The following is a 26675-nucleotide window of genomic DNA, read 5'->3' on the forward strand; positions in this document are numbered from 1 at the left end:
TATAAATGGAGCAAACCAAACAAAATATATAGCTTTAATCCTTGAGCTAGACTACCCTTGAATTAAGTGTATATTTTTCCGTAAAGTATGAACATAGTAGCAAGAGTATTAAGAGCTTAAGAATAAGAGAATACATTGCTTTTGTGACGTGAATATGGTCCTTACAAAACGATTAGAACCCCCTTTATATAGTAGAGAAATTATACTTATGGTACACTTCTAAATACAAAAGAAAATCTCATGATTGCTAAATGTTCGGTCTTGACTTGATACGTGCCGAGATTTCTGCCATGATCCTTGCTCGGTCACGGATATTTTGGCTTTATGTTATTCGACTTAGCAGACTTCCTTTGACCTCGCTCGGTCTCTACCCCGCCTTGGTCTCGATCATGGCTGGTCTCGATCTTGATCGATCATTGATTCATGAGCTTAGCAATCCATCTCTGTGCCATGGTCTAATACAATGTGAGGCCGAGCCCTGGTCTGCCACCCTGGTTTTGATTAGTCACACAAAATTAGGGAAGCCCAATTTTGACCGTATACAAATACTGGGGGGATTACCCTCGGATATTAAATTATTCTAGCAAGGAATTTATTTCAAAATGAAGGGGTCACAATAGGTAGGATTTATTGTAAGGGCCAAACGGTCAAAACAAACCGTGCCCACATAGATTGCCCGAGCCCTGACATAAAACATGTACACATGTGTGATTATTTTTGACAAAAATAAAGAGAAGTACTTTCCTTGCAACTATTTAATGTCTTGGAAAAATTTCCAATTTACAACCTCATACTTTCGATCTATTACAAAAATGAGCCCAAGGGTCGATTGCAACCAGAGTTCAGATAGTCACTCCAATACTCGGGGATTGTTGTCCATAAAAACTCGAACAAATCGATCCATTGAACGTCAAGGGCATAAGATCTCTTAGACAACCCTCGAATTTTAAAGGCCATGGTCGTACTCACTCAGGGACTATTATCTTAAGCAAGCCTGGATAACTCGGGAAAGCGAGCTCACTGGGCTACACCCGAACTCAAAGGCTACAACCGATTTAACACGATTCGGAGACTCCGAAATTTGTAATAAAAACAGGCCTTCGAAAAAGAAAAAATTCTTTCACAACTGGTTCTAAAGGCTACACTCAGCAAAATCTTAAACTTAAGATATTTATGGGAAAAAACTTTGGTAACATGGAACCCCGATAATGCCTTAACTCAGAAAGGCAATAAAAGCAAGGTTTTGTTTGAACCCTCAAACACAACCTCATATCTCATGCTAAGGCATTACAACCTTTGTGAACACGAATGATAAAACAAAGGGAAAAAGTTTTGAAGGTCGAAAAGGGTGGAAAGCCTTATATATGTATTTAAACGATAGTTTTACAAAGGCCAGATCGGCCAAATAAAAATTTACAAAGGCATAAGGGCTACTTTCACTTCGAGTACGAGAAATTATTCTCACTAGCTAGAAATCCTAAGGGATACCTTATTGAGAGCTCGAGCAGGTCCTCACTCGACCATTAAGCTTAAGGGCTACATAAACTCAACAATCATTCGAGGTCCATCAATTTAAAACGGCGGAGGGCAATGCTAATTATCGGTCCTCACCATCCCAAACCTTGGATCCTCAAACACAACCTCATAATCTTATGCTAAAGCATTTTGACCCTTACATGAAATAACAAAAAGATAACAGATTCAGAAGCCATAGAAGGTAAAAGGTTTTGCTTATTCATCATAATCTTTTTACAAGGGCCATATGCCCCGATTAAGAGTTCTTTACAAGGACCGATCAGCCTCAAAATAAGAGCAAAAAATTACAAAAAGCACAAAGCCTAAGTAGCACAATCCTTATCGGTAGATGTCTTTTCACCCTCAGAATCTTCTCCACCACCAGATTTGCTCAAGTTCTCGGAGTCTTCCTCGGGAAAAACTAGCTTCTGAGCTTTGTTTCCTCTACCCTGGCAATCTCGATTTCAACAGATTTATCAAAGCTTTGATTGAGGGCCCCCTCAAGGGCCTCCCTTTGAGCTTGCCACTTCGTATGATCCACCATGCTCTTGGCCTGCGCTAAGTTGGCTTCAACATCAGCCTTGTATTGGGTCGCACTAGCCTAAGCCTTAATATTGGTCGCGGTCGCCTCAGATTTGGCCACCTCGAGCTCTTTGGCCAAGTTCAATAGGACTGAAGCTCTTCGACCTTCTTTGCCTGAACCAATGCTTTCTCCCTTGCATCCCAAAGCTGAGACTCAGCCAACTCCAGCTCTACATGGACGACCTCCTTTTGTGAAGCTAAGATATCCATGCACCCCTTGAACGTGTCAGCCCCGGCTCATACTTCATCTATTTGCTTTTGAAGGCCCTTGATTTGTTCGAGCCTCTGTCGAATCTACAGAATTAGATAGTTAGTTGTTATTTCCAACTCATCTTCACTATCATGAAACACTCGGAATACCTGCTTGGCCATTTTAGCATGCTCATCTCGAGCCGTCACCAAATCTGTCTAAAGCTTCTCACTGAGAAGCTTGTAGGTATCACATTTCTCAGTGAGGCCTTGAACCTCAGCCTTGCGCTCCTCTCAGATTTGAAGGAAGGCCTTGTGATGCAGCACCGAAGCCTGCAAGTTAGGAAGAAAGTGTTAATATCATCTACAATTCAAAAGTTTTAAAAGGAAGGTAATAGAATGACCCTTAAACTTACCCGATTCAGAGCATGCGGGGCCTCGTTGAACAAGCAAGCAACTTCCACTTCATACATTTTAGCTTGGTCCTCTTTAGTGACCAAGCATCGAAGATATCTATCCACCCCTACGAGGGCAAAAAAACCCGAGCATCCTTCGGGGCCGAGATGACAAGTGACCGCTTACGCCCGGGATCGACATTGGGGACCAGGAATTGATTGGTTAGTTTAAAGTTTGAGGAAGCCTCACTCTAGCTCTTCCTCAGTACATCCAAGTCACCCAGACCGGTGACATCTTCCATCTCAATAAAGTAGCCACAAAAAGGGTCTTCTACTTCATGGACTCCTTTACCGTGGCAAGTCTCCATTGCCTGAGCATCCTTGATCGTCGAACTAGAGAATGAAGGCAACGGGGGGGGGGGAATCTCCAATCTCTATTGCCCCAAGTAAATCTTTTGGGGCTCTGGCTTCATTTCGTGAAGCCTCGAGCGTGGTTTCTACACTAGCCTCGACCGCCTCCTCGGTAGCCTTCTCACCTCAAGTTGAATCATCTTTAGCTTTTTCTGGTTCATTATCTTCGTCAAAATAAGGTAAAGCAGTTTGAGTTCCCGCCGGCCCAATAGTTCTTTGAATTTCAGTGCCAGTTTGCATGCCGGTCACCAGCCCAGAGTCTTTTTCTTCTTTAGCCTCATCCCTCAGCTGTTGGACTGACTCCATATTCAGGCAGATGACGTTCCTCTTAGGTTTACGGGGCCTCCTCGCCAATTTTTTCTTTTCTGGGCTCAGAGAGCTCGGAGCCTCTGGTTTGCCCTGCTTTGGGGAAAATGATGAAAGAAGTGCCTCCTCTTCAGCAGATGGGGGCCTCAACGCTATATCCTTCCCGAGGCCTACACAAGGAAAAAGATGAGTAAGTCCAATGCGAAGCCCGAATGGAAACCGTTCTAAGAAAAGAAGATTACCGTGGTTACGGGCCTCCAGTGACCCTTTGATAACTCCATCCAAGTGCGCTCAAAATAAGACTTTTGCAACACTAAGCCCTCGACCCATTGCCTCAGGTCGGGGATCACTTCCGGCACGACGACCACAACTACAACACAAAAACTTAGATGAGGAAAGAAGATGAGAAGTAAAATGGCAAAGATAGATATCCAAGGCAAAACAATACTTACGATTCATGTTCCATTTTTTAGGGAACGACATGTCCTCGGTAGGGATCAGGTCCGAGTTCATTATTTGGACAAATCGACCCATCCAACCTCGATCTCGGGTCTCATCTATGCTCGAGAACGAGGGTTTGGTGGCTTAGCGGTAAAGCTTAATCAAACCTCCAAGATAAAGTGGGGGTTGTAGAGACGCATAAGGTGATCGAGGGTAAAAGGAAGCCCCTCGATCTTGCTTACAAAAAATCGGAGGAGGATCACGATCCTCTAGAATGATAGATGGATTTGGCCAAGAGTGACGTCGGACCTCTTGAAAAAGGCAACGATGATGGGGTCTAAAGGACCTATCTTGAAGGGGTAAGTATAGACACTTAGATACCCTTCCACATAAGTGGTGATAGATTCCTCGGGGGTAGGAACTACTACATCTTTGCCTACCCAGTTGCACTCCTCTTTCACCTTCTCGAGAAGACCTTCGATAATTGTGAATATGTATTTCGACATTGGTTCGCATTGACTCGGTGTTGAGGGTGTATTCTCCATATTAAAATCGGCAGCAGTGGGGCACTTTATCGAAACGAAGTCCTGTAAGGGAGGTTCCGCCGCGGCTATGGCGCCCGCAGGCCTTGATGAAGAAGTGGTTTCCTTGTGTGGGATAATTTTTGAGGTCTTAGCCATTCTTATAAATAGAGAAGAATAAGACGGAGGAGTTACGCTTGGATATTTTGCGATGAAACAAGTGAGAAGACTCAGAGAACTGAAAACTCAAAGATCTGGGGAAGGCAAAGAACTGTGAAGATTAGAATGAAGAAGATTGAAAGTAAAGTTTGAAAGAATGGAGAATGTGGCTATTTATTGGTATCACAACGACGGTTCAAGGCTGGTAGTGGCCGACCGTCAACTGACGCGCATTAAATGCCTAGAAAACTGCACCGACGGGACGTTTCGGTCAGCTCTGCCGCTTGCGTCACGATGCTTACGTCATGATAAATCGAGGGGAAGTTCAAAGACTCAATTCGTTTCTTGTCATTACACTCCAAAAAATGAGGGGACTATTTGTATACAGTCAAAATCGGGCTTCTCTAATTTTGTGTGACTAATCAAAACCAGGGTGGCAGACCAGGGCTCGGCCTCGCGTTGTATCAGACCATGGCACAGAGATGGATTGCTAAGCTCATGAATCAATGACTGATCAAGATCGAGACCCAGACGGGGTAGAGATCAAGCGAGGTTGAAGGAAGTCTGCCAAGTCGAATAACAGATCGAGATATCCGTGACCGGGCAGGGATCGTGGCGAAAATCTCGGCACGTATCAAGTCAAGACCGGACATTTAGCCAATCATGATATTTCCTTATGTATTTAGAGTTGTACCATAAGTAGGATTCTCTACTATATAAATGGGGTTCTAATCATTTTGTAAGGATCATATTCACGTCACAAAAGCAATATACTCTCTTATTCTTAAGCTCTTAATATTCTTGCTACTGTGTTTATACTTTCCGGCGAAATATACACTTAATTCGAGGGCAGTCTAGCTTAAGGATTAAAGCTATACATTTTGTTTTGTTTGCTCCATTTATATTTGCAGTTAATTCTATTATCAATTTACGTTTTCTCTCAATATATGCTAAGCGAATTATGTATCCTTAAAACCATATTATAAATTTTGTTGGCCTGGACAACCGTTTCCAAAGTACTATTTTACCATGAAAAGGCTTGTTTGAACTTAATTTCAACGTGAATATAAAGAGCATTTGAGGAATAATAATCCTTCAAAAGATGAGCTATTTAATCATTCTGACAACAAGCAGAAATCTTTCTGAATTTGGAATTGCGAGTCTTTATATTTTTAGGTAAGTAGGAAGTTATGATTGTGGTTGGTTGGTTTTCCAAAAATTTCATCCAATTCTCATTATCAATACAAACTTCAAAGCTTTTGCATAAAATCTTTGACGTGACATTTCATATATCGACTTATATGTGTGTCCATCCAAAAAGAAAAAAAGACTTATTTATATATATGTAAAAAAAATAAGAAAACCAAAAAGTCAAGAGAAAAAGTATTTTCGGGTATTGTTTTAATTCTTCCTTCTCCAACCCCTTTCAGCGGTGAGATCAATTTCGAATTGATCCACTTATAGTTGGAGTTTGAAGATTTTCTGGGTTATATTTTTGTCACATTCTTCAATCTGTAAGTTTCTAGATTCTAGTTATTCTATTAATTTTGGTTGTATTTTCAAGAAACCTTGATTCCCATGCATTTCTAGAGAATGAATTCTCATTTGTGCTTTGTATTATGAAGCTTATAGATGTTAAGTTATGTCATTTGGAGGTTTTAATATGACCTGTAATTTGCCGTAACATGTATGATCACACATAATTTTGCTTCTATTTGTTGCATGCAGATGTTCTTGTTAAGTTTGGAAGTTGTGTTTTCCACGCTGAATTCTGGGATCAATATTAATTGGACCGTCCTAAGGCTCTTTTTGATTTAAGGAAAAAATTACATTGTTAGGGTGAAGCAAATGAATGTTGTTGGTAAAGTTAGCAGCTTTATAACACAAGGTGTGTACTCAGTTGCCACTCCATTTCATCCTTTTGGTGGAGCTGTTGACATAATTGTTGTGAAGCAGCAGGATGGGACTTTTAGGAGCACCCCTTGGCATGTTCGATTCGGGAAATTTCAGGGTGTCCTTAAAGGGGCAGAAAAAGTTGTCCGAATTGAAGTTAATGGCGTAGAAGCTGATTTTCACATGTACCTTGATAATTCAGGTGAAGCATATTTTATCAGAGAGGTTTCTACTGGTAATGAGAGCGAAACAAATGGGGATTCAAAGGATTTTGATTGTCAAAAAGGGGAAGTGAATGCTAGTGATCTTGATAGAGTTAACAACGGAGAAAGTATAACGGATGGTGCTCTGTCCACACATGATAATAATGATTCTAATGAAGCTGATTTACCATCGCGAGATGAAGGTGTGACATTGGGTAATGAGCTAGTGGAATTTGGTTCCAGCAGATATGAGAATTTGGATAATGTAGATGAGGTGTTAGAATCGCAGGACCCCGGTTCTGAAGTTGTGATGGTGAGTGTGGATGGCCATATCTTGACAGCACCCATCTCATCATCGGAAAGGAATGTGGAAGATGTCAAATTAAACACGCCTAGGTTTAATCTAGGCCCTGGTCAGGGGACAGATTTATTTGATGGTAACTCAGAGTTCATCACAGGTGAAGCTACATGGGCTGATGATTATTCGAGTGATCAGGAGACCCCAAACGATGCTCCTGCAGATGCGTGCAATGTGAAGAACGAGAGCAATACGGTTGAGCACCAGCTAAATGTTTCTGATGTAGATGGTCAATTTAGAGTAAATTTGGATGTGAAGAACCAGGAAAATGGCCATGTGGAGGTTACATCATTTGGCAATAAGAAGGATAATGTTTCTCCAGTGAAGATTCTGGAAGGGGTTGACGATTTAGAGAAGAAGTGTCCTGGGAAACTGGGAAACAACAGTTTGTTAAATCCTAGTACTGACCGTCCCTGCAGTTCTCCTTCACCAGATTTAAAGCTTCAATGTAAAACCCTTCAGAAATGTGAGTCAGTGATGGATTGTAATGGTTCTGATGGCTCAATAGACCATCAGGCTGTTAGTGATAAACATCCAGAGGAACAGCATGATGTATTTTTAGCAGCTGAAGAAATAAAAAGTGTCCAGCAAGAACTAGATGAATGTTCTCAATGTGAAAATTCGAAGCGTCTTATAGAAGCTTTTCTCAAAGGTACAAAAATCTGATTCACGCAAAAGTAGGGTGAGCTTCACATTTAGTCTTTGATTTATTGCAACTTCTCATAAATTTCACTCGTTTTTAGTAATAGCTACAGGAGTAGAGATATCTCTTTGTGGCAACTTGCTTTATGCTGGAATGGGTTCTAGTGCTGCAAGAGAAACCTTTGATGCTAATCGCATATCTGAGGATGAATTCAGAAGTTCTTCAGAATCCATAATCAAGAACAAGAATTTAGTTGTCAGAATTCGAGGAAACTATTTTTCGTGGGATAGAGCTGCTCCTATCATTCTTGGCATGGCCGAATGTGATATGGAATTGCCTATTGAATGTGCTGAAATCATACCTGTGGAACGGGAGGAGATCTCAAAATCAGGAGAGGATAATAGTGGGATCTCTTCGGTTGCTTCTGGGCGGCGATGGACTCTCTGGCCAAATCCATTTAGAAGGGTTAAGACACTTGAGGACAGTAACTGTAATTTATCAAATGAAGAGGTCTTTGTTGATTCTGCATCTAGCTCAATGTACCAGCCTATAGAACCAACAGATATCACACAAGGAGGCAAGGAATCTCCTCAGGAGCAACTTGTGAGAACAAATATTCCCACTTCCGGTCAAATCACGTCTTTGAACCTGAAGGAGGGGCAGAATATGGTAACCTTCATTTTCTCAACCCGAGTCCTGGGAGAGCAAAAGGTTTGTCGTCTTTCTTGACTCAAAATATTTAGTTCTTATGATGTGGTCTACTGTATTTTTTGCACTCTTATTTTGGTTGCTCAAGCAACTTTCTGAAACAGGTCGAATCCCATATATATTTGTGGAAGTGGAATGCACAAATTGTAATTTCTGATGTTGATGGGACTATTACCAAGTAAGATTTTGCACCAAAATTTTGACCTTTAAGATTCATACTAGCTTTTACATGCATCTAGGAGATTGTCTTTTGCATACATGACTTATAAACCCCTCTGAATGCATTAAAGATTTTATGTGTAAAAATAGGAGCTCTGTCACATTAATCAGGAAGGAGTTGTTAACTTTTATTTTCTTGAACTGCAGCATAACGATCGAATGATTCTTGTTCAGAGTTTTCGACAGCATATGAATTGTGCTTTGTACTAGTTTAGCAGAACTTCAGGCATTGGTTGAATACTGTTCTTTCTTAAGAAGTAAAAAATAATAATCCACATATTATGTTCCTGTTAAAATTGAATATGGATGTGGATATATGATAGTAACATATTTTTGAGGTACATGTTTCATGTCCAGGTCCGATGTTCTTGGTCAGTTTATGCCTTTGGTTGGGAAGGACTGGACACATTTTGGAACTGCCAGACTTTTCTCTGCAATCAAGGTACTTCTTTTCTCTGATCCATATTTGAGATTTCACATCTATATATTTCGTTATTTCTATAAAACAGGGGTACTATGTATTTATGTGTGTGTATTTGTGTGTATACATATACAAGGACACATATATAGCAATATATTTTCCAAATAGCTTATCGACCACACTTTCCAAGTAGATAATTATATGCCGAAGTTGAATGTGGCTTTATTTGAGGACTAAGAATCTGGTTTTCAGAATAAGTTCTTTTGTTATGCAAAAGTTAGTGCATTTGATTTTACTTACAGGGAGATGAGTTTTCTTATCCATTTCAGACAACATTCACATTAAGAATCAGCTTAAGATTATTCATCAACACCACCATATCACGATAACCACTGTCTCTACTTTTCTTTACGTACATTTTATGATATGTATCAAGTCCCATGCAGTATGCCTCTGAGAGACGCCATTCCTCAAGGAAATAAGCAGTTCTTGGGAATTCCTCTCCAAATTTCTGTGTAAACCGTGTCGCGGAATCTGCTTTATGCTATAATTTTTGCCAACTTATCACCATATGTGTCTAAATATGATTCTTCTAATGTTTTGACCTTTACTACCCATACTGTCTAAAGGTCAAATTAATTGTAGATCATACTTCACAGCTAGTTCAGTTGCATCTGCTAAGGAAGACTTTGTGTATCGGTATTATTTTCATGAGGTCACTTGACAAGAGATGGATAAACCTTGTCTTTATCATTTGGAACTGATTCAATGCTTTTAGAATTGGAGAGTGTGACCAATGTGAATGTAGCAATTCAAGAATGATGGTCTTGCAAAATGAAAGAGACTGTAGTGTTCTGCCTATGACTTCTGACAGATGGTCTTGCAAAAGGCTATAGTGTTATACCTATGACATTTAATCAAAAGTTCCGCTAGAGAGATAAGACTTGACTTGAGTGTAACTAAACATATTCAAAGAAAGGAATATAAAACTTTCATGAGATCATTAATTGCTTAAAGCACTTGAAGAAGAAAAAAGAAAAACTATTGTGCTCACCATTACTCATCAACAAAAACATTTTCACCTGCTTATCGCAATAAAAGAATTATTTTCGGATGTGAGGGGACATCTAGCAGATCTAAAATACGTAGATAAAAGTGTTCACTCTCAACAGTTTAAGCTTTTAGAGGTGGTCACACAGTTCTACACATATTTATCTTTCACTTAACGTAAGATCTGTTCGAGTTTCACCTGTTGTGTCGTGGTTTAGTTGATTTAAACATACTGCATATTCTTCATTACGAACGTTGGGTCAAAGAGTAAGATGTAGGAAGTATGGTTAGTTATAGTTGTTGTTTATTACCTTCTCTTGTTTTGCATTCTTCCATTTTCTTATTGCATTAATATGTGATAGCATGAGTGTTTGACACAAATGAGGCTGAACATTTATGACTGTTGCGGAAGCCAAATGTATATAGTTTGAATGAGTCACAATTACTATACCAAAAATTATGACAGCCACCAAATAATAAATAAGACAATAAAGCAACAATAAAAGGAACACCAGAATTTACGAGGTTCGGCCAATTTTGCCTACTTCCTCGGACACAACCAATATTTTATTCCACTCCAAAAATACAAGTGAAATAATACTAAAGAGAGAAGATACAAATGCCTTAAGAAGATAAGAAAGCAAATGAGAGGTGTATTTCAATCCTAAACATTAGGCCTCCTTTTATAGGTGAAGTTTCCATAAACAATGTGGGACTTTGGCATTTTGCCAAACTTCAACAAATCTCCACCTTGGCAAAATTCCACATTTTCAATTCTCTCTCAATAACAAATTTTGGTTGTGTCTTCATCTTCAATCTTCAGTGTTCAACAATGTTGATCAAATCCAAACAATGTTGAAACTTGACCGCAGTCACCACCTTTGTCAGCATATCAGCAGGATTCTCTGTAGTATGAATTTTCTTCACCGTGACTCCACCTTCTTCTATGATTTCTCGTACGAAATGATACCGAACATCAATGTGCTTCGTCCTTGCATGATAAACTTGGTTCTTCGCTAATTGAATAGCACTTTGACTATCACAAAAAATTGTGATACCTTTTTGTTCAACACCAAGCTCCTTTAGCAATCCTTGAAGCCAAATTGCCTCCTTCACAGCCTCTGTAATAGCCATGTACTCTGCCTCTGTTGTAGACAAAGCAACTGTTGACTGCAAAGTAGACTTCCAACTAACTGGTGCCTTTGCAAAAGTAAACACATAACCAGTAGTTGATCTTCGTTTGTCCAGATCACCCGCAAAATCTGAGTCACAATATCCAACTACAGACTGATTGTCTTCCTGCTCAAAAACTAACCCGACATCTACAGTATTATGAATATACCGTAGAATCCACTTCACAGCTTGCCAATGCTCCTTCCCTGGATTGTGCATATATCTGCTAATAACTCCAACAACTTGTGAAATGTCAGGCCTTGTGCAAACCATTGCATACATCAAGCTACCAACAATATTTGCGTATGGTACCTTTGACATATACTCTTGTTCAGCTTCATCTTTTGGCGACATAGTAGTACTTAGCTTAAAATGGGGAGCAAGTGGAGTACTAACTCGCTTAGTATTTTCATCTATGCCAAAACGTTGTAGTACTCTTTTCAAATATTCTTTCTGAGATAAACAGAGTTTCTTTGAACGTCTATCTCTTATTATCTCCATGCCAAGAATTTTCTTTGCCTCACCCAAATCCTTCATCTCGAACTCCTTCTTCAGTTGAATCTTCAACTTATCAATTTCTTCTGAATTCTTGGAAGCTATCAATATATCATCAACATACAGGAGAAGATATACAAAAGAACCATCTTTAAGCTTGCGCAAATACACACAATGATCGTACTTGCTTCTCTTGTACCCTTGCCGCAACATAAACTTGTCAAATCTTTTGTACCATTGTCTAGAAGATTGTTTCAATCCGTACAACGATTTTTCAAGTTTGCACACCATATTTTCCTTTCCAGCAACTTTGAATCCTTCTGGCTGAGTCATGTAGATTTCCTCCTCCAAGTTTCCATGTAAAAACACAGTTTTTACATCCATCTGAACTAGTTCCAAATCCAACTGTGCTACCAAAGCCAACATAATTCTAATGGAGGAATGTTTTACAACTGGAGAAAATACTTCATTGTAATCAATTCCCTCCTTTTGAGCATATCCTTTGGCCACCAATCTTGCTTTGTAGCGAACATCTTCTTGGTTAGGAAATCCTTCTTTCTTTGCAAATACCCATTTGCACCCAATTGCTTTCTTTCCCTTCGGGAGATTGGCCAATCTCCATGTATGATTCTGATGAAGGGACTGTATTTCATCATTCATGGCAATCCTCCACTTATCTTCTTCTGAACTTTGGACAGCATCTTTATAAGTGGTAGGAACATCATCAGCTACAATTGAGGTTGCACAAGCAACTGTCTCTATGAGACGAACAGGTTTTGTTATTGTCCTTTTTGGCCTGCTGGTTGCTATTGATTCAAGTTGTTGTTGAGGTTCCTGAGTTGGAATCTCCCTCTCTACTGGCTCTTCTTTCCAGAGGATAATCTTCATTTGTTTCCTCCTCTGCTTCTTGTGTAGGAAAAATAAATTTTCCCTCAAACTCCACCTGCTTAGAAGCACCCTCATTTTGTTTGGTATCTTCTGTTACCTTATTTACCATAGCAGATTCATCAAAGGTAACATCCCTGCTGAATATTACTTTCTTTGTCATAGGACACCATAAGCGATATCCTTTGACTCCAGAAGTAATTCCCATAAAAATAGCCTTCTTTGCCCTTGGATCCAATTTTGACTCTGTCACATGATAATATGCAGTTGAGCCAAACACGTGCAAAGAGTCATAATCTACAGCAGGCTTTCCATACCATTTTTCAAATGGTGTCTTGCCATCAATAGCAGCAGATGGCAGACGATTAATGAGGTGGCATGCATATGTAACTGCCTCAGCCCAAAATTCTTTGCCCAAGCCAGCATTGGACAACATACACCGTACCTTCTCCAGCAAGGTCCGGTTCATACGTTCTGCCACTCCATTCTGTTGTGGTGTATGTCTGACAGTGAAGTGTCGGACGATGCCATCATTTTCACACCGTACCTTCTCCAGCAAGGTCCGGTTCATACGTTCTGCCACTCCATTCTGTTGTGGTGTATGTCTAACAGTAAAGTGTCGGACGATGCCATCATTTTCACAGACCTTATTGAAATGATCATTTTTGTATTCACCTCCATTGTCCGTGCGAATACACTTGATCTTCCTGCCTGTTTGATTCTCCACCATCGTCTTCCATTTGAGAAAAATTCCCAGCACTTCATCTTTGTTTTTCATTGTATACACCCACACTCTTCGAGAAAAATCATCAACAAAGGTTACAAAATAGTGTTTCCCACCCAATGAAGGTGTTTTGGAAGGACCCCAAACATCAGAGTGTACATAATCCAAAATGCCTTTAGTATTATGGATCGCTGTACCAAATTTAACCCTTGTCTGTTTCCCTTTGACACAATGCTCACAAAACTCCAAGTTGCAAGCCTTTACTCCTTTTAACAATCCTTGATCTGATAGAGTTTTCAAGGATTTTCCTCCAGCATGTCCCAAGCGCATGTGCCATAGCTTGGTTGCTTCTGCCTCTTTGTCGTCACTGGATGTTACTGTCGCTGTCCCAATAACTGTACTGCCACGATAGCGGTACATATTATTATTCTTCCGATTAGCCTTCATTACCACTAGTGCACCGGAGCATACTCTCATCACTCCATTTTCTGCAATGATTTTGAACCCTTTTGATTCTAGGGCTCCCACAGAGATGAGATTCTTCTTCAAATCCGGTACATATCGAACATCTGTTAATGTTCTGATCATTCCATCATGGTTCCTTAATCGTATTGAACCAATGCCATATGAGGTAAGAGGGCTGTTATCCGCTGTGTGGATGACTCCATATTCTCCTTCTTGAAATTCCACGAACCAGTCCCTGTTGGGACACATATGATAGCTACAAGCCGAGTCCATCAACCATATGTCTGATGATGTTGATGACTCTGTTGTAACTAATGAGAAGTCTGAATCATCACAATCAGCTACATTTGAATCCATAATGGCCTTTCCATTGTTATGTTTGGCCTTATTCTTCAACTTCGGACAGTCTTTCTTCCAGTGCCCTTTTTCTCGACAAAAGGCACATTCATCTTTGCTGGGTCTGGATCTTGACTTGGATCTTCCCTTCTTTGTCCTCGTTTGATTTTGAGGACGACCCCTCACAAACAGTGCTTCTCCTTCTCCGCCCTTCTGTTTTTCTCGCTTTCTTTGTTCATAGCTGTACAAAGCTGAACAAACTTCTCTGAGAGAAATTTCGTCATTTCCATGGAGTAGAGTAGTTTCAAGGTGCTCGTACTCATCAGGAAGTGACGCCAACAACATTAAGGCCAAGTCACCATCATCATAAGTTGTATCCATATTTTGCAAATCTGTGACCAACTTATTGAAACTGGTGATATGTTCATTCATCGTGGTACCAGGAACATAGGTGAAGTGAAACAGTCTCTTCTTCATGTACAATTTATTTTGACTGTTTTTCTTCAAAAATTTATCCTCCAGTGCTTTCCATAATTTACTTGCAGAAGTTTCCTTTGTGTATGGATATTTCTGCTCTCTAGCAAGGTAGGATCGAATGGTACCGCAAGCAACACGGTTGATAATTCTCCAATCTTCTTCTCCAATAACATCTGGTTTCTTTTCTTCAATGGCCAGATCTAGCCCTTGTTGAAAAAGGACATCTAGAACCTCGCCTTGCCACATCCCAAAATGTCCGGACCCGTCAAATATTTCGACCGCAAATTTCGCATTTGACACAATTCTTGTCATAAGCGAAGATGCCAATGATGACGTATTGTTGACACTTGATGTAGATTCTTCTTGTTTATTGTCTCCCATCTTTGACACAAATATTATTTAATAGCTGACGACACAAATCAAGATTATTTCCTTTCTGGTGTGGAAGATCAGACTAAGCTGCAACCACAGAGCATACTCAGACAGAACCTTGACTCAGTTACCAAGATAAATCTTTTCTGATGTGGAAGATCAGACTATGCTGCAACCACAGAGCATACTTAGACAGTACCTTGGCTCTGATACCAATTGTTGCGGAAGCCAAATGTATATAGTGTGAATGAGTGACAACTACTATACCAAAAATTATGACAGCCACCAAATAATAAATAAGACAATAAAGCAACAATAAAAAGAACCCCAGAATTTACGAGGTTCGGCCAATTTTGCCTACTTCCTCGGACACAACCAATATTTTTATTCCACTCCAAAAATACAAGTGAAATAATACTAAAGAGAGAAGATACAAATGCCTTAAGAAGATAAGAAAGCAAATGAGAGGTGTATTTCAATCCTAAACATTAGGCCTCCTTTTATAGGTGAAGTTTCCATAAACATTTTGCCCACAACCGATGTGGGACTTTAGCAATCAACAATGACTTCTCACTTGTATTTTCACTAATATTGACCCAAATTCCCTTAATAGCTTCTCACGGATACTTGTGTTGATATGCATTAGCTTCTTAACTGCAGGAAAATGGGTATCAGCTACTCTTTCTCAGTGCGCGTGCAATTGTTCAAGCATATCTGACCAAGAATTTCCTATTTAATCTCAAACAGGTACTAGCATATGCATTCATGAGACATCAACCATACCAGTTCTAGGCTTCTGAATTGTAGTAACATTCTCTTTGGAATCCCAGGGGAAACAGTTGGTTGAATTTTCCCTTTACACATTTTCAAATATCTAGTTGGTCTCACAGTGTTCCGATTAGCTTGACTCATAACCCCACAACTTGGCCTTGTCTTCTCATTGCTTATGCTTTTTCTCCTGCTATTCATTGTCTCTCCTTCTGTGCGCGTTTTCGTTTTCTCGGAGGAAAAGGAGAGGCTTAGAGAACCATTTTGCTCCTGGTACTTGTCGTTCAACTATATGTGCCACCTTGAGTTTCTTGGATGTGACTCTGTTCATCTTGTCCTTGTGTTGTGGGTCTGATTGTCCAACAGACTCTCTGACTACAAATGTTAAATGCTCTGTAGGATGGAAAAACTCTACCCAGCGGACCTGTTGTGATTTCTCCCGACGGTTTATTTCCATCATTGTACAGAGAAGGTAGGCCGCATCCTTCTACTGTCTCCTCATGTTTGTAGTCTGAATCAAAGTGCTTGATCAGTGCATAACAGTTGGACATGTTTCTTGGTGTTTGGCTATGATGAATGTATTTCAAAATCTTTGTCTTTCTTTACGGTATAATTTACTGACTTTTGCTGCAGACGATTACATTTGAAGAGCACATATGCTTTTTAAAAAGCATATATGCTGCTTTGCCACAAAAAGAAAAAAGGCAAAATATATAAACAGACACTTAAAGTTGGCATCAACGGTGGGTTTGACACTCCAACTTAGCCAATGACCAGATAAACACATTTTCTTGGCATAAATGTATCTCATGCACACCTCGTGCTGATATGGCGAGGTGCATGTATTTCACTCAAATTTGGGTGCCTGAACCCCTTGAAACTTTTTTTTTTAAATTTTTTCCCCCCTTCTTCTCCACACTCTGATTTTTACATCCATTTCCCTACCTTCTTCAGCCTGGCAGTAAAATAGCCACCAAGAACACACCCATACCCAAATATGTAACTAATTAAAGAGGAGCTTTGTTGGAGCTAAGTTGCTTTCTATCTGTACTTGGTAGTTATCTAACATATACTCTATTGAAAATTTACTAGAGTATATACTAAGCATATTTTAGGTGTATTTTCTGGTAAGATAATGAATATTTTGAGTACATGTTTCTCTCAGTTCGATATGTTTTGACCGTTGAGCACAAAAGAATGCTTGTGAGCAATAATTAGCTCCACAACATAGGCTCATCTGTTTTTCTGCTTATCACGCTACTTGGTATGACAGTTATAAGAAGAGCTCCTCATGAATTCAAGATTGCATGCTTAGAGGTATGCACCAAGAGTTGACAGTTCTTTGGGCGGACTCCAATTCTATTGAATCTTCCGGTGGTTGCCCATTCTAATGCTGTCTTCTACTTTTCAGGACATCAAAGCACTTTTCCCACAAGATTACAACCCATTTTACGCAGGCTTTGGGAATAGGGACACTGATGAATTCAGTTACAGAAAAATTGGAATTCCCAAAGGCAAAATTTTTATAATCAACCCAAAGGTTGGCAATCCCTGCAATATGCTTTGTTTTCTGACTACAAGATTTATCGATTTACTCGACACTGTATGCCTAATATGTTGAAGCGGGACTTTACAGGGGGAGGTATCAATTAATCATCAAATTGATGTGAAATCCTATACTTCATTGCACACTCTTGTTGATGACATGTTCCCACCAACATCCAAGGTTGAGCAGGTAAGAAAAACTTCTGTCTTTTCTTGTAATATCATCTTTGTTAGTTTGCACGTAATTCTAGTTTTAGAAGATAAGACAATCGATAGTACAATTTAGCAGTACGATGCAGAGTTAAGATCCATGCTGTTATTATCGAATAAATTCGCTGATAACATACTTAACATAGTCCAATGTTGCAACAAATGCATGGCAATCAGTCCTTTTATTATTTCTGCATTTTCTTCATTTGTTTTAGCGTCTACAAATTCAAGTTAGCAAGAACAATATTACGTGTATAGTTAATCTTTTTCTTTCTTTTTTCCATTGCAAATCACCTTTTCATTTACTGATTACCTTAGAGATTAATGTGTGGTTTATTATGTAAGCATTTTTGTCACAATGTTCTGGATTTTCATTCTGTGCAGGAAGATTTTAACGCATGGAACTTTTGGAAAATGCCCATCTCAGATATCAATTACTTGTAGAGATTTGTCTTCACAAAGTTTGTTGATCTAGAAAGTTGAAAGCATGTTATTAAGCCCATTATACATTAATCACTTCTAGCTTTGTGAAAAAAGAGGTCTGTCATTATTGATTTTTGGTCTCATATTAAGTGTATAAAAACAGTTTTGTACTCGCAATCAATTCATATTGTTATTTCATTTAAAGAATAAGGCCCTGAGGGAATAAAAAAATTCATTTGACGCCTCTTCCACTATGCTAAATAGTGCCTCCTTTATACGAATTATATTATATGGCATGTCACTTTAAACCAAATGAAAAAAAATTAATTATTGTCCTGCATGGTTAATAAGGATCCATATAAACGATACTAACTTATTTGTAAACAGCTTGTATATTTTTATTTTTGGTTAAGGAGGACAACATTTTCTATATTTTACCTTTTTGAAAAGTGACCATGTACTTTCAAATCAAGCTCTATTCAAATTCCAAATACTAAAAAAACACTTGGAATATATGTCCAAACGACTACTTAAGGGGAAAGTGCACAAACAACCATTATTAGGGTTGCTATTTAAAGATTAGCTAGTAGGAGTATTTGTTTTTTCCTGAAAATTTAAACTAACAATCTTAATTTCAGGATAATCTAGATATTAATTAATCTGAAAAACTAAAATTTAGGACGTATGGACTAATTCTTAAATAGCAGACCTTTGTACTTAGATTATGACGCTCTCGAGTTAAAAATTGCTTAGGCTAATACAAGTTGCTAAGTTGATTTTGGCAATTAACCGAGGTAACAGCTAACGGCTGAGAGCAAGAGCCTGAAAATACTCCCTTTGGTCCCGCCAATGAATGATTCTTGGAATGGGCTATGGCAACAGAAAGATATCGCCCTCTCTCTGCTAAAGTCTTCACACAACCTCACCACATTGAATCATCTAAAGTCTCTCCATGTATACCTCCTCCGCACCGGCCTTCACCACAGCAGTTTCGCCGTCGGCAACTTCATCACCCGATGTGCTTCTCTTGGACTCATGTCATATGCAGCCCAGCTGTTCGATCAAATGTCTGAGCCAAATTCCTTTGTCTGGAATACCCTCATCAGAGGCTTCCAACAAAATCATTCACCCAAATGTACCCTTTATTATTTCGATCAAATGCGGGCACACAATGTCCAACCTGATAAATTCACATACCCTTTTGTAATTCGCGCTTGTTCGGATTTACTGGAGTTTGCCAAAGGACTAAGTCTTCATGGCCAGCTGTTTAAAATTGGAGTCCATCTTGATATCTTTGTGGGTACTAGTTTGATCGAATTTTATACTGCTATGGGGGATATGAGCATGACTAAAAAAGTTTTTGAGGAATTGCCGGTTAAAGATGAAGTAACATGGTATGCCATGTTATCTAGTTATGTCAACAAATTTAACGACATGGAAAAAGCTCGGGATTTGTTCGAAAAGATACCATGTAAGGATCTTGTAATTTGGCATACCATAATTCTTGGGTATGTCAAAGTCGGGGACTTGGAGCTAGCGAAAATGTATTTTGATAGAGCGCCTGTTAAGGATTTACTCATGTACAATACAATTTTAGGTTGCCTTGCCAAGAATGGCGAAGTTGAATGTCTCTTGAGATTGTTCCATGAAATGCCTTGTAGGGATTTGGTATCTTGGAATACAGTAATTGGAGGCCTCGTACGTGATGGGAGGGTTAATGAAGCTATGAGATTCTTCCATCAAATGGAAAGAGTGAATTTGTCGCCTGATGATGTTACCCTGGCGAGCTTGCTCTCTGCTTGTGCACAAGCTGGAGCTCTGGATACTGGGAAATGGTTGCACTCATATATCGATAGGAGGTATACTGAGTTAAATGCTGTAATTGGAACGGCATTGGTAGATATGTATTGCAAGTGTGGGGATTTAGAGAGTGCTGCATGCGTCTTCGATAAGATGCCCGAACGTGATACTGTAGCTTGGAGTGCAATGATCATGGGGTCCTCGATGAACGGGCAGAGTAGAACTGCATTGAATTTCTTTTACCGTATGAAAGATGAATCTGAAAGGCCTAATGATGCAACAATTTTGGGGGTTCTTTGTGCTTGTGTGCATGCAGGGTTGGTTGATGAGGGAAGGAAGTGCTTTTATGGTATGTTTCAGGAGTTTGGTTTAACACCAAAGTTGGAGCATTATGGTTGTATGGTTGATCTCCTCGGTCGAGCTGGTTTGTTAGACGAGGCATATAATTTGATACAATCTATGCCATATGAGCCACACACGGGTGCCTGGGGCGCCTTACTAGGTGCATGCAAGATACATGGAAATGTTGAGCTTGCTGAAAAGGCCATAGAACACTTAATCCAACTTGACCTTGAGGATGGGGGCTACCTAGCAATTATGTCCAACATATATGCCAATGCTGGAAGGTGGGAAGATGTCTCAAAAGTCCGAAAATTGATGAAAGTAAAAGGCATTGGTAAGTCGCGAGGGATAAGCTCCATTGAGGTTAATGGGGTAATACATGAATTTGGTGTCCAAGAAAAAAGACACCCTCAAGCCAGAGAAATTTATGATATGATAGATGAAATCTACAGACGACTTAAGAGGGCTGGCCATGTCGCGAGCACTAGTGAGGTATTTTTTGACGTCGAAGAGGAGGAAAAGGAAAAGGCTTTGTTTTTCCATAGTGAGAAAATGGCTGTTGCTTTTGGACTAATTGCAACTGATAAAAACACTATCATTCGTGTGGTGAAAAATCTTCGCATTTGTGCGGATTGCCATGCAGCTATGAAGCTGATTTCTGCTAGTTTTGAAAGAGAAATAGTAATTAGGGACCGCCATCGTTTCCACCACTTCAAGAATGGTTTTTGCTCTTGTAGAGACTATTGGTGAATCTACAAATTCCCTTCAGTTGACAAACGGTGCTGAAAGTTCGATGGTACTGGTGTTCTAGTACCTAGGACAGGCTATAGAGCAAACAAAATGTCATGGGCGGTTTTCAAGCCATGCCCCATGAGCCCCATGATCCTGGTTGGGCCCCATGGCTCCTTGACAAGCCGCCCAGAGCCTAGTGCATGGATGCCCCCCATGGCGCTGGCCGCGCTAGTTGACAAGTGCACCTGCGACTATGTCACCCCACTCGTCGCGCACGCCCATTCCCATAAGCAGACAATGCTGAAAACGCCCATCAGTAGGCAGCATCCTTAACTCCAGCCTGTGCTCCGCTAGCAATCACTTGCCACATATCCCATGCTGTGTTCCCAGGCCCCACACGAAGTGCATAATACATGATGAAGTCAAAGACATGGACACAGCCCCTCCAAGTGTCGTAATGGACCAGCTTACTCTTCTGAGTCTGCCTTCGTATAGGTCACTTGCTCGGAGTCCTTTGTATAGGTCATATGGCCATTTCATAGCTTTACTTTTACTTTGTATAGCTTATATGGCACATTCTTGATGGTTTTTGTGCCAGCAGCATTACGAGGAATTATTTTGAAATTATCTAAGTGCATACTAAATCATAAGGGAAAAACATTCTCATGTACACAAGATGAAGGTAATTAAGCTTCTTTTTTGGATATATATATATATATATATATATTTTTTTTTTTTTTTTTTTGCGGCTCTAGCTTATAAAGTACTTGTGCTGCTCTTTCTGCTGAAAATTTGTCAGATTCTTGTAGAATTATTATTCAGTTATTTTTCCAATTTTCTGTTTTCCACAATTGCCATGTTCTATCAAAAATTCAAGAAAAGATTTACAGCATTTTTCCTACAAAAGATGACAGTCTGCGATCAAATGGAAAGAAATACACCAATAAACGAATCAGTCAAAATTTTATCGACGAATTTTTTTTAAGAGAAATGAAAAAAAGAATACGGGACAATGTATATTTTCTTTTAGTAGAAATTCAAATAATATGCACTTCTAACACAAACAAAAACCTTCTGCAGTAGTGTTTGTACTCAAGAATCATCAGAGCCACAGTCAATTTTTCTGTGATTGCTTTCTCTTCTCTTCATCTACCATTAATATTTCACCCCCAGTGCAAGAAAACAGGCCAATTTTTCAGAGATGTATTCATTTACCACATGCTAAGGTGAAGCTTCAGTATTTCCAGCACACACCTCCTGCAACAGATTACTGTTCTTTTGTATCTTTTTCGAGATAACAAACACACTCTGAAACCACTAGCTTGAATCAGAGTGCAAACATTGGATTAATTTCTGAATCGGATAATTCGGAGTGATGCCATGAGTTGGTTCTAGTCCTTGCAAACTTATCCCTCTTCCTGTTTTTGCGAGTCCTTTTAGACTTCACAACAAAATAAGTCATGGCGCCTAAAACCCCTGCCATTATAATTCCTGCAAAAACTGTAACAAGAATTGCAGCCCATATATTACGCCTTCCAATAACTACATAAGAGGCAGATACAAAAGCCAGAGTAGTGAAAACTGCGGCCAACCACATTAACTTGTTAATAACTCCAATAACCCTTATATCAGATTTTGTCTCACCCCTGACTACTGTGATTTGTACAACCACAACAGCCAACGACGTGAAGAGTGCAAGAGCATTCGTGATATAGAAGATCTTAAATGATGGGGTGTTAGACGCCACAGCATATCCAGAATCAAGATCACCACCAGGAACTGTGAATATAGCAGCAAAAGCTACTGTTGCAAAAAGAGAGGCTACAATAGTTACAGAATTGGTAGCATTGTTAATTCCTTCTCTGTGCAGCTTCTGAAGTTCCTTTGCAATACCAGTCATGTTTTTGTTAGTCTTTCGCGCTTGTTCAAGCTGGGAGTGTACATTTTTCTTAATTTCTGTCACTGTCTTTCTAAGCTCATCGCGAGGCTGATTCAATTCGTTGGCTCTCAAAGCACCATAACGAGTCAAACACTCTTTTAGTTCTGTCGATTCTTCAGACATAGGAAGCCCTTCAGCTATGTCCAGAGCTGTTTTATGATCTCTTGTCAGTGCATTCACATTTGTGTCGTCGAGCAGCAAAAGCTCGTGCACTATCTGCATTGATATAAAAGTTCGATTAAAATAGCAGATTATGCCATCAGAAGAAGCTACACAATGCAATAATTTCTGGACAGAGGCGGATCCAGGATTTAAAGTTTATGAATTCCTGTTGTAATCTCAAATCAGAGTTAGATATATATAGATATTTAGTGGATTTTTTTAATATAGAAATATAGGGTCTACGCAAAAGTTATTGGGTTCCCGAAAACCCATATACTATACTCTAATCCGCCACTGTTTCCAGACTAAGGAAAACAAGATGCAGACACTAAAGCAACAGCACTTACCTCTGAACGCTTTTTCCGTGTGGCAATATGCAATGCAGTATTGCCAAACTTATCAGGCAGCATTACAATGGCTGGATCTGCTTGCAGAAGCAACTTCACTACTTCACTGCTAACACCTTTTACAGCCATGTGTAAAGCAGTCTGTCCTTTCTTATCGGTTCTTCTTGCCAGTTGCGGATCCTTTTCCAGCAACGCTTTAACAATGTCCACATGGCCTTGGCGGGCAGACAAATGTAACGCATTTTTACCATTGGATCTTGATATTTCTAGCAAGCTAGAATCCTTGGAAAGCAATTCATGGACAACTGACGTATGTCCTTTTGTGGCTGCAGATACAAGAGGAGTTGCATTCGATTGGCCAACTGTCTTGCTCAACTCTGGCTCATGCTCCAATAGTAACTTAACAATAGCTGCACATCACATTTTTCAGTAGTTAGGTTCTTCTCAGGCTTCGATGGACTATCTTCATCCTTCTCAAGTACTTGGAAAGAAAAATACGAGCTAAAATATCATTTCTAGGATAATACCAATCAAGCCAAAATAATGCATGGCAGTCCAGTGCACAAGGCATCCCACATTCATGTAGGATCCGAGGAAGTGTCGCACCCAAAGGGTGTGATTTAGATAGCCTAATCTAATGCAAGCATTAGTGACTGTTTTCACGGCTCGAACCCATGACATATAGGTCACTGGCGGATCTAGGATTTGAAGTTGGCGCGTGCCATAATTTTCTTTAATGTATACTTTGTAGTGACTAATACGAAATTTGTTAGGAACGTTTAATCGATTTTTTTTGAGTTGATTTGGGTCAACTTAATAGGTAATTTTTTATTTGAAAATTTAAAAATTATATCTAATATAAAAAAGCAAGCGTGATTAGAATTTTAAAATAGGATCACACCTTTATTATAACAACATAAGTAAAATCAATATTTTCACCGAAAAATTACACCTTTTCTGTATATTAAAAATTAATTTACACAAGTAAGATAATATCTTCAAAAAGAGAATTACATCAATCAGAATAAGAAAACTAAAAAGAATATTTTTCATAGATAAATTATACCCCATAAGCATAAATTAGATAAACTATAATTTATGATAAATCAACATCATAAATAATATACCTTTTAAGCAATGCTTACGAAATTATAGTAAAGTGATTTAAATTATATCTAACAACCATCGCATAACACAAATTTTTATGATGTAATAAAAAAAATTCATATTTTTTTATCTCGATCCAAAATTCTCATTAAGACCAAAGTTTTTCGGATTTGAAAAAAGAAAACTTATAAATTTAATTAAGAGGGTTGCTTATTTTATATATAATTTTAAAGTTTAAGAGTCTCTTTTTTGAGTGTTCTTGCTAGAGATCACATACAAATAATAGTATGGAGAAAAGAAAATATTTAAAAAATGAAAAATAGAAAATTCGGTGGTAGCCGAAAAGGGAAATGACTGGGACAAAAGGAAATAAAAGCACAAAGAAAAGAGAAAGTCAGACAAGATTCAAGATAAATTCAACTTGAATTTTATACACGAGAAAAGTTTTCAAAAAGATATACTAGCCATGGCACCCTTTGTCTAGTTTACGGTTGCGGGTGGCAGAATCAGATAATTAACCTAATTTAAAAAAATTTCAACATAAGTATATAAAAATTTTATCATCTTACCAGGTGCCATGCCACCCCTTCTTAGAGGGGTGGATCCGCCCCTGAGGTCACATGGAGACAACTTTACCGTTGTTCCAAGGCTCCCCTGCATGTTAAAAATAATGCATTGAAACTTAAAAACCAACTAATATAAACACAATCACTAGAATGGACATTGAGCCTAATTTGATCTCAAAAACTAATTACTATGAGCTGAGAATTGTCTCAGACCATATAAAGAGAAGCGTTTCGATGAGATGACCACGCAGTTTTCACATACTAGTAACAACATCAAGCAATCCAATACTCTTTAAGGAAAATTCTTCCAAGGAATATACAAATGTTCATTACCTTGGTGACCTTGGCTAGCAGCAATATGCAAGGGATCAAAACCAGAGCGATTCTTGGTCGTGATCCCTTCCTTTGTACTATAAGGAAGCAATTCCTTAACCACATCAATATATCCCCGCTCAGCAGCGGTGAACAATGCCGTTTCCCCTAATTCATTCACCTCATTCACCATTGCCTCCCTTATCGCCGCCACCTCTGCATCAAACTCAGCTCCGCTCATTGTTTTCAACATTTGTGCATCGATTTCCTCCAATATCTCCCTCACTGCACCCACGTCCCCGCGCTGAGCCGCGAGGTGTAGCTCCGTGTCGTTGTGTCGCCCCGTCACCTGCTTCACATACTTTTTTTTCCCTGTAGGATCTATCCTTTTCCCTGAATTTGATAAAAGTAATGCTTTCCCTGAATTTGACACAACCAAAGCCTTCCCTGAATTTGATGGTATCAGAGATTTGCTTGAATGTGACACCACGAGTGCCGGTGCACGTGGCGACGGCGACGGTGATGGCTCGCCGGTATAATTTATGTTAGAAATTGGCTTTGGGGCCGAAGATAGCCCCATTTCCAGATCCATTATCTCACCTGAGTCACGTAAATTCAAATACCATGCATTACGTACACAATATATAATAATCTTTTATTGTTACAATAATAACAACGTCTCAATCCCAAGCTAGTTGAATTTAATACTTTTTAAAAGCCTTTCTTATTTTCTTACAGTTGCTTGGAAAATTATTATCTTCACAATATATAATAGTACCAATCAAATTTTTATATTTTTTTCGGAAAAATAAGTACGTTAAAAAAAATGTTGATGTTTTTACGTACCTTGTTGGTTGATGGAAGCCATTGTATTTAGAATTTTTTTTACGAGTCCATGAATGGATATTTTAATTTTTTTTTTTTTTTTTTTTGAAGAATGGAGAATATTAGGAAGTTTTTGCTAAGGAGAAAGGCGGCAGCGGCTGACGGAAAAAGGGAAGAGGGCGACGCCGCCGGTGGTGATGGTGGTTTAAACGGTTGGAGTGAAATGATGTTGACGCCGCCGTACTGATTACCATATTCTTAACGACCAAAAGGTTCGGATTTTGTTTGTTTGTTAGTTATATTGGCTTCTAACTTTTGCTTGACTTTAGTGGTTATTAGAAGTACACATTTTAAGTGGTGGACTGTAATTACCTACTCATAAATTAATTTATATATGAAAAGGAATTATCTGAATTATTTTCTTTTGAGAAAAAGCATGTTTATATGTATAAATAGTATCATAACCCTTTTTATTTATACAAAATGAATTGAAAAATTGAATAAAAAAATAAAACTAGTCAAATTGGAAGTGGTTTTAATAAGTCATCCTCCTAACAAAATAGGAGCAGGTTTAAGATTTATATTTGAACATAAATATAAAAGAAAATTTTGAAAACTCAGTTTTTGAGTGTAATTAGAACATGCAATTCTTATCC

At 38.9% G+C, this 26675-nt stretch overlaps 3 protein-coding genes across 6 annotated transcripts; 2 read left to right on the forward strand and 1 right to left on the reverse strand.

Annotated features, from left to right (window-relative positions):
- Positions 1 to 5598: 5598 nt before the first annotated feature.
- On the forward strand, positions 5599 to 18136 carry LOC104217020 (phosphatidate phosphatase PAH1-like). 4 transcript variants are annotated; one of them, XM_070165535.1, is made up of 11 exons: positions 5599 to 5695; positions 6248 to 7625; positions 7717 to 8327; positions 8429 to 8502; positions 8901 to 8985; positions 15602 to 15688; positions 16109 to 16181; positions 16983 to 17026; positions 17121 to 17249; positions 17346 to 17444; positions 17849 to 18136. In XM_070165535.1, exons 2-11 carry the CDS (start codon positions 6368 to 6370, stop codon positions 17906 to 17908), a joined length of 2520 nt encoding a protein of 839 aa, XP_070021636.1. In that variant the 5' UTR covers positions 5599 to 5695; positions 6248 to 6367; the 3' UTR covers positions 17909 to 18136. The 4 variants fall into 4 exon arrangements, with proteins under 4 accessions (XP_070021636.1, XP_070021638.1, XP_070021635.1 ...); XM_070165534.1 differs by lacking the exon at positions 5599 to 5695 and adding an exon at positions 5815 to 6033; XM_070165536.1 differs by lacking the exon at positions 5599 to 5695 and adding an exon at positions 5815 to 6033 and having other exon boundaries at positions 7723 to 8327.
- A 600-nt stretch (positions 18137 to 18736) lies between these two features.
- Positions 18737 to 20779, forward strand: LOC104217021 (pentatricopeptide repeat-containing protein At1g08070, chloroplastic-like). Its single transcript, XM_009767176.2, has one exon. It carries the CDS (start codon positions 18737 to 18739, stop codon positions 20777 to 20779), a length of 2043 nt encoding a protein of 680 aa, XP_009765478.1.
- A 975-nt stretch (positions 20780 to 21754) lies between these two features.
- Positions 21755 to 26242, reverse strand: LOC104217022 (ankyrin repeat-containing protein ITN1-like). Its single transcript, XM_009767177.2, has 4 exons — positions 26041 to 26242; positions 25216 to 25794; positions 23210 to 23619; positions 21755 to 22916 (listed from the first exon to the last, which is right to left on the reverse strand). Exons 1-4 carry the CDS (start codon positions 26060 to 26062, stop codon positions 22089 to 22091), a joined length of 1839 nt encoding a protein of 612 aa, XP_009765479.1. The 5' UTR covers positions 26063 to 26242; the 3' UTR covers positions 21755 to 22088.
- Positions 26243 to 26675: the final 433 nt, after the last annotated feature.

This window comes from Nicotiana sylvestris, chromosome 12, assembly GCF_000393655.2.
Source record: "Nicotiana sylvestris chromosome 12, ASM39365v2, whole genome shotgun sequence".
NCBI lineage: Eukaryota > Viridiplantae > Streptophyta > Magnoliopsida > Solanales > Solanaceae > Nicotiana > Nicotiana sylvestris.

Coding starts and splice junctions, on each gene's coding strand:
- LOC104217020 (XM_070165535.1), top strand. CDS start 6,368: ATGAATGTTGTTGGTAAAGTTAGCAGCTTTATAACACAAGGTGTGTAC. Junction 16,182..16,982: donor TCCATCATTGTACAGAGAAG/GTAGGCCGCATC, acceptor TTGGTATGACAG/TTATAAGAAGAGCTCCTCAT. Junction 17,250..17,345: donor TTTTTATAATCAACCCAAAG/GTTGGCAATCCC, acceptor GGGACTTTACAG/GGGGAGGTATCAATTAATCA.
- LOC104217021 (XM_009767176.2), top strand. CDS start 18,737: ATGAATGATTCTTGGAATGGGCTATGGCAACAGAAAGATATCGCCCTC.
- LOC104217022 (XM_009767177.2), bottom strand. CDS start 26,062: ATGGCTTCCATCAACCAACAAG. Junction 23,620..25,215: donor TGCTAGCCAAGGTCACCAAG/GTAATGAACATT, acceptor TGTGATGTGCAG/CTATTGTTAAGTTACTATTG. Junction 22,917..23,209: donor CACGGAAAAAGCGTTCAGAG/GTAAGTGCTGTT, acceptor ATATCAATGCAG/ATAGTGCACGAGCTTTTGCT.